At 43.2% G+C, this 12,901-nt stretch overlaps 1 protein-coding gene across 5 annotated transcripts in view; it reads right to left on the bottom strand.

Annotated features, from left to right (window-relative positions):
• Nucleotides 1–12,901, bottom strand: part of RIN2 (Ras and Rab interactor 2) — a 1,069,632-nt gene that overhangs the window by 642,503 nt on the left and 414,228 nt on the right. For all 5 annotated transcript variants that reach the window (XM_069607527.1, XM_069607524.1, XM_069607525.1 and 2 more), the window contains one exon: nt 8,538–8,700. In XM_069607527.1, coding sequence (XP_069463628.1) covers nt 8,538–8,540 — 3 coding nt within the window. In that variant the 5' untranslated portion in view covers nt 8,541–8,700. The remainder of the gene's footprint in view (nt 1–8,537; nt 8,701–12,901) is intronic.

Consider the following 12,901-nt stretch of genomic DNA (forward strand, 5'->3'; position numbering starts at 1 on the left):
AATTAAGCAATGGGCGCCGAGCATGGGGGGCATTACAACTTCAGGTAATGCCCTGGGGAACCATATTAACAGACCTGAGCAAAGCAAGGGCCTTAACGAAGGCCCAGGGGCATTATCGGGAGTGGTAATGCCCCCCTGTGAGGGGCCTATTGCTATTAGTACCCCGGTCTGTAAAACTGGGGTACTAAGAGCATTTGTTTTCTGTTCTGAAACGCATCAGCGTTTCGGAACACAAAAAAAGAAATGTAAAAAAAATGGCCACCGGGGAAGGGAAAACAAATTCTGTTTTGCCTTTGCATGGTTGCCATTGAACATTTTGTAAAAAGGTAAACAACAAAATGGCTGCCATGGAAAGGGAGAAGGGACTAGAAGTAGTCCCTTCCCTCTTTCCTTGGCAGCCATTCAAAAAATAGGGCAAAATATAAACAAATAAAATGGCCACCATGGAAAGGAGAGAAGAGACTATGTGTAGTCTCGTATTCCTTTCCATAACAGCCTGTTCCGGTTCGAGAGAGGATGCGCTGGGGACAGAAGTGTTCCCAGCGAGTCTACTCCTGAAATGGACAAAAAAGAAGGTAAGTGGGGTGGGGAGGGGATTCTTTGGATTGAGGGGGTGGGTGGAACGAACAACACTTATTTCGATCCCCGTCAGCGGAAGATAGCAGCCTTCAGCCGTGCGGTGGCTCAGAGTGGGGATTACCCCGTTCCGAGCCTCCTCATTGGCTGAGTGGCTGCAGCACCCCCTCAACGGGCACAGAAAGGAAGGAATTTTGTGGGGGAGAGGGATTCCCAGTCGGGTAACACCCCGGTGAGGGCCACTGGGACTGCTTCTCATTGTCCCTCTCTGGGTACTATGAGATAAATACAATTTTCAGAAAACACTGGCATATTTTGTTATTAGATGAGGAACTGAGAAACTACATTTCGGAAACGCCAATAGGTGTGTTTACCAAAGCCCCCACCTTAAAAAACAAACTCAGACCCAGCTTTATGGAAATCAGACAACAGGAAGTTCAGAGCAGTTTGACTACTGGGCTCAAAGTGGGGGGCTTTTATAAATGTATGGGTTGCTCTATGTGCAAGCATGCCTTGAATAATGATAAACTGTTTGTGACAAATGATAATCAGGAATTACGAATTGAGGATCTGATTAATTGCAAAACCAAATTTGTTATTTTTATCATTATATGCATTTGCAATAAACTGTATGTAGGATCCACTATACGAGAACATCTGAATTTGTCCAATGTCTCAGAAAAAAGATCACCCATACAGGAACAGTGGGCTACCCACGACTCGATGGCGAATCAAGAGAGAATGACATTTGTGGGCATCAAACACATACTACCGATGCCAGATAGGGTGATCAGTCACTAAGACTAAGACACAAAGAGGCAGAGGCCGGAATCATCCGAAAGGGTGAATAAAAAAGCCTGAATGGGTGAATTGGCTGAATTTCGGCCGTTAGAAAAAAGTCTGAACAGCTGAAAAGTTGGACCAAATCCCCCATTCGGTGACAAGGGCTGCGGGGGCTGCAAGTGTGTCCCCCACAGCCTTGTTCACTATACAGTGAATGGGGAATGTGGGTATCCCTCGGAGCTGATCCTGTAGACCATTAAAAAAGAAAAAGTAAAGGACCCTGGGGCGCCGGTGCCCGATCACAGAAGTGAAAGGGAACAGGCATTGCAGGGACACGAGTCAGCGGCACAGATCGAAGTGTGCCGCCGCAAGGTGATGATGTGGGTGGGGTTGGAAGCCTGTGACAGCAATGTTCAGCGGAGAAAAGGCCAAACATTTTTGGAAAAATAACTTTCGGTCTTTTCTCCCTCGAACATTTCTGTCAAGGGATTCCAACCCCAATCCAAGCGGCAAAGGTAATCTGCAAATTACAGAGTATACTCGGATTACATAGGGACAATGAAAGGCAGGTCTTTCCATGACATTACAATGCATTGCTAATGACGCTTGATTTGATAATGTTTTGCATATAGTTTTATGGAGACGGTTTTGGTCATGTGATGGCCCAAGAAAAAAAGATCACTCAGAATGTAACTTGGATCTAACATAACTTTGGTCTTTCCCCCTAAGAGCCTCTGTTGTCAGAATGAGAATCAGGATATAGCCACAATTGTATTAAGAAAATGATTAGCTGCAGGCTATTATAATTCTGGTAACCTTCCCCAGAGACTGGTGCAAATGTAATCCTGCAATCACCAGAAGGTGGAATGCCATCCAATCTAAACATTTAATTCAGTCAAATAATGTTTTCATGAATATATGAATAGGATGTTGTAGACTAGCAATTCCATGTTCAGCCTAGATAAAGCCTCTATGGAGAATGCATTATTGTTGCACTAACGAAATTTGAGCACCAAATGAGTTGGCCAGTGACATGGTGTCGGATAGATAGGATGATACAGGGACCCACCTCTAAACGTGCACAGCAGTTCTACCACAGGACCGAATACGTCCAAAAATATTCAACACCCTTTTATGGGTAAAATGTATGACACACAATGTAGTCCTCAGTACTGATTGGATCCTCACTATGGTGAAGGGTCTGGTCTCTAGCAACCATAACGATGATACAAATTTCACTCTCAGAATTTACCATGTGCAAATGCAGAAGTAATGGAACTATGATTGGGCGTTACTGATCATAAACAGATAATTTACAGTGTGCTTTTCTAAATAATTCCTAATGTGAATAGTTTATGAGTCAATGGTCACTATAATATATAGTGATTGACTCTACGTAAGAATCATGGGCTACACAGCCCACCAGAGCCCAAATTGGGGCCACTTTCTCCTTTCAATACTGCAGCCCTTGCTGCCACATGGCACAGCATGAGGCTGCAGAATGCTGGGAGATAATCAGATGTTCCAGTGACAACACATGTTCTGCCCAAACACTATTTGCACATATAGAAATAATTATCTTTGAAGAAGGTCCAACTATATTTTACTTTAATGCAATTGTGCAACATTGCAAGGCAGAATCCAATGATCACACTATGCTCGTGCATCTCATTATGGAATTACATGCGGCAGCGAATAATGTTCGCAATGTGTGCACAAACTACGTCAACATAGCGCAATGACATCACAATAACGTGACATCCTCATGCTCTTGTGCAGATGACGTTCACTGCATATATAGGCGATTCAAGATGGCGGCTGCATCCCCAAACGCCGAATGCCACCGGCATCTTCAAACAAACCTGCTCGCCAAGTTAGAAGGTAAGGAAACGGACAATACAACTAGCACCAGATGGATAACATTAAAGTTAAGTCTTGGACATTTTTACATCACGGAATCCTTTTTTTCCAGGCGGCACTATGAAATAATCAGTCAGACAGAAAACGTGTAACCGCTTCTGTTTGTAAGGTATGGGCCGAATTATGAGCACCCAGCACGAAGTTTAAAGATGACACACGTTCGGGCATAACACAACCTGCATTTGCATGTGTTTCTTTCAGGCGGTCCTTTGAAAGACAACACTTTCCAGATCCTTATATCAAAGAAGTATCCACATGGAAACCAACGAAAGGCGAGGTGGCTTTATGTTACACTTGGACACTCATTATTTAAATGATACAATATGAATACTAATTACACGCATGGACACTATGGGTTTAATGATAGTGCTTCAATCTATTTTCCCAATGGGTGGTGAGTTACATTTATACAAGACACTGGTGATGGATGTCTTGGATATTTTGAATGAAAGATGCTCAGAATGTGAATGAAGATACAGTCATAATTGTACACAGACACTGATTAGCCACAGGTAATATACGCCAGTGGACCCTCTAACTTTACTATTATCCACAGTTGTTTCTATGTTTCTATGATTACCACAAGGTATAACAGTGGAGAGATATATCTGATTGCTTTTGGAACTTAATTGAACAGATGTCAGGCTCACACTTATTGAGTAATAACAACGCAGGGTGGAATCCCACAAATAACTTTCAATGAATATGGACGTTTCAAGTGGTCGTGCGGGTCTTCCACCACATTTGAGACGCCATGTCACTGTATGGCTCACTGGAGTTTTCATGGGAAGAGCTAACCCCAGCTTCACTTACTTTTTTGAACTAATCGGACACAATACTGATTTGGTATTGATATGGATGTTCGTCATCTCTTTTTTTCTCCTCCATATGCTCTCGAACCAGTGGCATGGCATTTAGTTTAAACATGAATTCAAGAATTGCCTTATGAATTTTACGAATGGGATGTTATAGACCAGCAATCACATGTCTAGCCCACAGAAAGCCTCCATGGTGAAACATTAGCAAGTGCACCAATGGTTAAGGTAGGCAAACTCGACATGTATAGATTGAATAGAGTCTAATAGGAATACCTAGTTTTCCTTTTATGAATATAATGAACCAAGCGTATAGTCACACTGTAACTCATGAACAGTGAATACTTTTTCACAGCTGAAGAAACCAGTCTATCCAGTATACTTCTACCTTACTGTTCATTAATGAATTCTATTGAACTGAGCACACCATATTGGGGGCAAGTGTTTGTTTTTGTTGTCACTTTAAGGCTGGTTTAGGTGTTACAGCCCTTTCTCCCCCCTTCAGTGGCTGACAGTTTGCTACCATTCGCATACTAGTTTGAATGAATATAGCATACACTAATTCTCTACACTTAAGTTGCCAGTGTGGCACTTCACAACCCCAACACTGTTGCTTAGTCCTATCTCAGGTTGGATCGCTCACCAGTATCGGCTTATGGTCGAGCAGGTACGAGACATAGTAACTGTTGGTTAGGGTCAACCAGTGACGCTGCAGCGGCTTGAGTTGAAGGTGATGATTCTAAGCGGTGCGCCTGATGCTCCAGTGTGTGGTTAACCAAGAGGCAGATTGAGGTTGAGCCGTTTGGTAACTGACAGTTCAAGGTGGCAAGACACTCTCCATCAGTGTGAGTTGGGTTCTGGCGATGAGCAGCTGATGCAAGCTGAGCAGGTGACAGGCTCTGCAAGGTAGGATGCATCATTGAGCTTGTTCGAAATGCAAGCACGCTGGTTTGAAGACTTCGGTAGAGTGCAAAAGACAGCAGCAGTTGGTATTGCATTGAATACGATTTGAAAGCACTTTAGTTGGTTTGAGGCAATCCAAATGGGGATGCTGGCTGTTTTAGCTAACAGGATGCTGTGCATCTTCACTCTAGGGACTCACGAGCAAGATAAGGCATTGCACACGGTCTCCCAAACACAGGGGAGGCTAACACATAACTGCAGGAGTCCTTCAGCAAGGTGAGGTACTGGGTACCATTGTGGCTGGCAGAGAGGCAGGCCTTGCTACAGCAGCAGGTACCCCCAATGTGCCTGGAATGGGTAGGGAGCAGAGTGTGCTTCAGCCTTGGATGCTCATTCTTCACCTCAGTGGTGGAGGAATTTGCAAAGATCAACCCTCCCAACAGAGGTCCAATGAATTCTTTGTTAAGTGTCACAGGTGATTGGACTAAAGCAAGCCTGTTTTAGGTGTCCAATCCCTGTCTTTGGAATCAGTGGACTTGTCAATCTGGAAAAGTGAATACCCTTCATTTGGATGATAGACGTATCTTGATGGACGAAGGCCAACAGTCTTATGCACAGAATTATAGAAATACAGACTGCTATGCTTGACCAACAAGCGGCCATTTTAAACGTAGCAAGAATCGCCATTTTGCTTGTTAACCATTGCTCATTGCTTTCTGTCTAAACTGCTTTTCAGCCTGCAATTCTTGCGAATTCTGCTTACTCTGCTCAACTGTTAACATTGTTGTCTGAATATGAAAGAGCAAGGCCGCGGGACTGAGGAGTTCGTTGAAACTCCTCATGAGCAGCCCAGAAAGGAATGCCCACGCTCCCTCTCTGTAGCCTTGAGGGAGAGCTGCAGGGCATTTAATCATTTCACAGCTGTCAGCCAGTCTCGTACTGTGGTAGAATATGTTAGAATAAAGCAGCTAAAGGCTTGAATATTACTCTTCTTACGGCCCCCCTTCACAAAACCCTTTAGAGCGTGTTGGCTCCCAGGACACGAATAGCACCTCATAGATAGCAAAGCTTGGAATGTGACTCTTCCCCCGTGTGCAGCTTGCTTCCAAGAACAGAAGCACCATGTTCTGTTCAACAACTAGAAGATGCCTCTGCACTTTCTAAATTGCACATACATCGAAAGTGTCATAATTGTCATACTCGTCGGAAATGTCCATCATCATCCCGAGTTCAAAGAAACTCAATAAAAGGGGGGTGTTAAACATGACATAGCTGATTGTATGATATGCATTTTGTATATATGTAACTGATGTACATAATTCGCTCTCTTGCGTCCCTCGAGGTCTAGAGAATACACGTTGCGGGGCGTGAGACCACAGTTGGCCAATTGGGACTATTGTGCTTGCAATAAACCCTAGTATTGGGAATTTGAACCTTGTGTCTGGCACATCCTTTCGTGTATGGTTATTGCCTTGTTTCCATATCGCGAGGGACCCCTAAGGGCCCCTTTCAAGATGGCGCCCGAATAGGGACCCTCCCCCACTTGCCCCTTCGTAGACGTAGTAACGGAGTAAAGGCGGAGAAACGCGAGGACGGGACGATCGAGCCGGGATCAAGAGGTGTACGGGGCGCCCTGTAGAAGTGAGGAGAGATTCCTTCACAGATCTGCACACATCTGATCCCCGATCGACGCACCGGGCCAGAGGGCAAAGGAGGCGAGGGTCCCGAAACGAGGCAGAAGCCAGAGAAGCGCAGACACAATGTTGGGAGAGGTTGCGTCAGGACACAGGCATCTAAGGGCCCCTTTCAGACTTTGCCTTCTGACATCACACAAAAAGAACCTAGTGCTACAGGAAGTGGAGGGGACAGTAAGGCAAGATAGAGGAAAAGGGAAACAAGATTGTGGTACTTTTCTCCAGATGTCAGGAGCTCCCTCTGTCTACACTAATCCTGTCCCCTTTGCTTCTCAATAGGATTCAAGACCCTTTTGGTATGCAGCACCCTGGCGTGAGGCTACTCCTTTTGTGAATGGGTGCGTCCTTTGATTTCCATTTCCAGGGCAGCTTCCTGTGGAGTCTCTGTCTCTCTGAAGAGGATGCTACCTACCCGCACAAAGAAGCAACGCCCTGGCCACAGACAGCTTGGGTGGGGGGGAATACACATAACCCTTCCACAGCCGAGCTGGGCTCACATGGCTGACACATGTCTGATGTCAAATTGATGTGACTTGGATAATTGTATGAGATGCTAACCACCATTCCTACAATTTTGATATGGCTTATATTTAAAGTTGAACATGCCACCAGGATAGCATTCTCATAATTATGTAGTTTTTGGAACAGAGGTGCATATCTAAAATGCAGCCCATGTACTGCAGAGACTTGGCTGTCGCTGGAAACGGTGACCTCTGAACCTGCTCTGTCATGGGGGTTATGAAAGGGGAATCTGATTAGCAGAATACCCTTTTAGAGATGGAATTACATGCAAATATTGCATCAATTAATGAAACTCAAAAAAGTTAGGGCTTCTACAACTTTGCCAGATGGCAATTCCTCTCAGGGGCTCCTACGTGCATTTAAATTTTTGTAAAACCTGGGGTTTAACCTTAAGTTGATAAGGGTTGTGGGGGTGTGGACCTCTTTCTCACTGTGCATCAGCTCACTGATGATGTCCACCAAGCGTGATACATGTGTCTGTGGTTTCTGATGGTACTTTTGTTCAGAGGTGAATCATGTAGCGTTTTGGTGCTGCACTGCCTCTGTGGGTGGGTCTAGACTGATAGACAAATGGGTATTTCTCACCTGTGAAAGGTGCAGTGAGCTAAAACGTGGTTGTACACCTTCCTGAGTGGAAAATATCCAACAGAACAGGTTACTTGAGCCATGTGGGTTCTGAGTAGAGGGGCTCCAAATTTCTTGCAAGCACAGGCACATTTCTTTCATTCTCATAGCAGAGTGAAGGACTCAGCATGGACACTGTACTACTCTTCAGCCACCTTGAACAGATTTGGCACAAAATCGTCGGCACCATGAATATGGTCCCTCTGCTGCGGAGGACCCACATTTCCACTGCAAGCTGGCATCTTTCACGAGCAATATATTCACTCTCACTAAATTCAGACTGGGAACTAGAGGCAAATTTAAACACCAGTATGAGCAATACAAGCAATCCTCAGCAGGCACTGCTGTGAAAAAGCCTGACCACTAAACTGAACAGCATTAAGAACACCCTGCACGTCGAACTTCAAACAAACTCAACACACCTTATTTGCTTGCTTGATTAGATTTAGATCAAATTAAACCGCTGTTCATGAATAGTGTATTATTTGAAAACAAAGATAACAGGAACTTAAAAGTCAAAATATTGCTATAAGTTTCCGGTTCAGCACAGTACATCAATGAAATATTCTCCTCCGAGTCTTAAGTAAAACTACTTCACAAAGGAAGTCATCATAGTTTGACGGCTGACTTTAAAAAGCACAAATATTCATTAGTTTAGCAATATCGAGTTTCATTAGAATGTCTAAAGAAACAGTCTTACCATCAAAGCGTGGCTGAAGATATACTTTTCATTGAAAATGTGCTGAAGCCGCAGTGGAGCAAAGCCAGGAATAAGTAAAAATGGAATCTTTTTGAAGACAGCGAATACAGATTCAATTTCCTCCCAAGCACTTCCTCCTTCTAGTCTTTGGTTTCTAAATGGTCTGTGAGAGGAAAAAATGGCTGTGATTTATTGTGTGTGATTATTATCTAGTACAGATTAGATTATCACTTCTTTTTAACAATCAGCTCTTGTTTTTCTCGGCTGCATCTCAGTTACCTTTGACATAGCATTTGTCTGCCAAGCTAATAGGAGGCCACCTACATTGATCCAAAATCCACCAGATGCTTGAAAGGGAAGATATAATGCAGCGAAATAATGGCTCACAGAACCTTCTTCTCGTGACTAGTTAGCCAACAATGTGAGGAATCATTTACTGAGAATGAGCAATAGCTAAAATAGCCTGTTCTCTGGGCTGCGCATTCTATAGGTCTGCAGTCACAATTCAGCGCTCTGTGCCATAGCCGAGGGCAATATTAATTTGCATATCCATCTGATCCCCCCAAAGGCAAGGGCAGTTCATCACACACTTCCAGGCAAACCCCCTTCGAGCAACAGAACCAAACAGCGATCTCAGACATGCTTTTTTCTGCCAGAATAAATGTTAATAGTAACTGCTCCTATAACCACTGCTACAATAAGGCACTTGTTTCCTTTCAATAAGATACACCTACAGCATGAAAGGACAATACACTTCAATCTCTGATTCTGCAATGCAAGCTGGTACTCTCACAAGTGATGTGCGTGGTTGGGCGCGCCACACAAGCACTAGCAGCCTTTCCGGATGGACTGTTGCCCAGGCTATACCATTAAGGCATTAAAGTCCCCACCTCGGTATCATAATACGCACAGGTACCGCAAAGGGGAGAGGCTGGCTCCCTCTCAAGTCAGTTTTGCCTGTGCAACTTTAAATACATGTGGCAACATCACGTGGTGTCTTCTGAGACACGCTGGCATCGTATCCTGAGCAGACAAGATGCTATGAACCACGAACGTGTGGTGTAATATAATGTCTATATCAAAAAATAACCTTTCCCCTAGCCCTCAAGAAGTAAAATACTCAATTCCTTCTAACATGAAAATATAGACTCTCTTCATTCATGTGATATTTCATGGCCAATATAAAAATAGAATCGCATGCCACTCTTTTTTAGAGTTCCTTGTACATTATTGCCAGATACATGCTATACAACATGAACCAATTCGCGATTTACAAATCATAAACACATATTTGATTTAATCAAACGCGAATATACATAAAATCACCAGCACATAGATTGTTCTGTTCCCAGAAATGGTTCACATTATATAATGTTCCCCTGCATCTCCCTATTCATATAGCGTGCCCCATTTCCTGAGTCTATATTAACAATGAATGGGGAGTTCTCTACATATTAGATTGAGCTGACTTGTTTATTTATTTATTTATTTATTTATATTTATATAGCGCGCATGCAGCTCAGGGGCATTGAGGTGCTGTTATTTGCAATACTTTAGTTACAGGGTACAGGCATGATAGCGGTTGTTGACACATTATGAATACTACAAAACATCATACTGTTGTTACAGATATTGCATTTGGTCATATATCGGCATATATGTCTTGCTCGGCACTGATTTAAGCTCAAAGTTAAATCACAACTTGAGAAGAGAAATGGTCTGTTCTAATATTATAACCTGAAAATGATCCTAGGCATTCGCCAGGCCTTTGAGATGGACACCTGGTTGTGTGGCACACCAGGCTGACCACATTTAAGTTGCATCACTAAATACCCCTTTCAAGCATTCTCTGTTCCACAACATATAGGGGTCTCTACCTCCTGACCACACAGAGCACCTGGGCGAATGGCATCCACCCTACCACATGCAAGCAATTCAGACATAACTTGGGCAACACTGTGTTAATAGGTTCAGTCTGCCACCATGGCACAATAATGCAGGGCGTACTTCTCTCTTGTTTCTTGATAAGAAAGGGTATGTGCTTGCATACATCAACTCTGATGACTTTCCTCCTTGAACGCCACACACCACACGGTCTTTCACTGTGGTTCTATAGCCACCTCCTATTGCCTCATGTTCTATTTCAGACAGGGATAGGCATTTTTAATTGTTGCATATTGCTCATACTCACTTCCACAGACCCTCCCCTGATGAGCATCAACTCAAAGTCCACAACAATCCTCTTTGGGAATTATAGCAAGGCTAGGGTCCCACTAACCAATCAGATCATCACTAAAACGAGAAGGTTTTTCATGCTTCAGTAATTATCTTGTCACATTAGCCTCTTAAATTAAAGACCCTGTAATACATGTACTAGCAGAGCAGGTGAGAAATGAATTACAAACACCAGGAGAGGCAATACGTTACTGCTATTGGCAAATGTGAACTGCAGAAACTTCAAATCAACATTGAAAGATAAGGTTCCTTCCTTATTATTTATGTTGTTCAGTACGCAGGATAGTTATTATTTTGAATGCCAAACAAAAAAAAAAATGTATGCATCCTTTTCATAAATCGCATGAAAGAAAGGGCACTGTAGATGCCAGCTTCTAAATAGCAGTTTGCCGTCATTTAGTTTACATGTGCTCCAAATGTTTGCCAGATAACAAGTAAGCTTCAGCATAATGACAAAGGTGATATGCCCTGGTTCACACATTTGGGTCAAGTGGAAAGATCATGATGAGTACATCAGCATGCGAAATATGGAAGACACGTAGAGACGGCGCTGTGCAACAAATGTGCTAACACGGAAAGAGGTCTCAGACAGGGTTGCATTCTTGCACCCTGTAGATTCCACTTATTTTTTCAGATCTAGATGAATATTTAAGTAAACATCGGTAACTTCACCCTCATTTATGCCGACTTAAAATCCCTTGCTTGCCCTACGCTGACGACTTGATGATCCTTGATGTTACTCCAATAGGACTCCAATGGTCGACTATGAGTTTTCAAAACTATGCAGTGAGTAATGATTTGCAGATTACTAGTGATACTTCACAAGTAATAGTATTTACTAGACTATTAAGGGGAATACATTTTAGTAGATCAATCAAATGACCTACATAGGATTTGCCCTTTTACATAATGTATCTGCCAAAGCTAAAGTTATAAGATTAAAAATTAAGGTGGCAATGTTATGGCAAGAATGAAAAAGGTTAATCACAAATATGGTAAGTTCTCCTTGTTACCTGTCATTAGGTTTTCCAAAATGAAGATGGTCCTGGCTATTATGTATGGTCTGGAAATGGGGAACCAGAGTTAAACTCAGAAACTGAATAAACTAGACTGCCTTCTCTAGTGAAGAGTTATTTCTTTATCAAACTGTGTTCCCATATCTATAATTAAGTACAAACTAGGGCTCTTAACATGGACAGCAATATCTAAATGGAAAAGATTGCCGATTTGCGGAAGCATCTTGGACCCGGTCAGAACCGTAGGTATGTAAGCGTCTCTCACAGGAAGCAGATAAGAGATCATAAGGTGTTCTTAAAGATTTCATACAGAACCGCATGAGTATCCTAGATGAAGTTGGTATTGATGATGAGATGCTAGTTTTGAATCAGTTGAAAGTAAAGAAATACTATGGGAACATGAGTGGTTAGTTTTTTTAAACAATTTTTATTGATTTTCAACATACAACCATAAATGTTTACATTCCAGTGGTTACCTTCAATTTACCGTACAGTCGCATGCTTTATTTCCTTTTCCACCCCTATCCCCTTTAATCCCCCCTCCCCCGGCCAACAGTGCACTACAACAGTCTGCCTCTAGCCCCTTTGGGCCTAATCCTCCAGTCCTCCCCAACTCCAGAACTAATTTCTTTATGAATTTGTTTGATCCTGTAGAGAAAGTTCGGCCACCAGTTGTCTACAGGCTACTAGTCCCCCATCCTCTATTCCTCATTACTGCGCCTAGCATCTTGCCACACCGCCCTCTCTACATTCGCCCATTTTATATCACGCCACCATACATCAGCAAACGGCCGAGTTTGCGCTTTCCAGCTCATTGCTATTCTGCGCTTCGCCAATATATGCGCTAGGTCTTTTAGCTTGCTCATGTGTTTAGCTCTCCGAGGCCTTGGGAACACCCCCAGCAGGCTTGCCCAGGGTGTGCTCACATCCAGGTTTATCTCCACTCTAGCCATGATTTCAGCCCCTTCCTCCCAAAATCTACTTATCTCCACACAGGCCCAGAACATATGTACCATTCCCGCGTCCACCTCCCCACACTTCGGGCATGTCTATATTTCTGTCTGATCGAATTTAGCGATTTTCCCGGGGGTTAAGTATGCTCTGTGGGTTATA

Source organism: Ambystoma mexicanum, chromosome 4q (genome assembly GCF_040938575.1).
Source record: "Ambystoma mexicanum isolate Mex_15411 chromosome 4q, UKY_AmexF1_1, whole genome shotgun sequence".
Taxonomy (NCBI): domain Eukaryota; kingdom Metazoa; phylum Chordata; class Amphibia; order Caudata; family Ambystomatidae; genus Ambystoma; species Ambystoma mexicanum.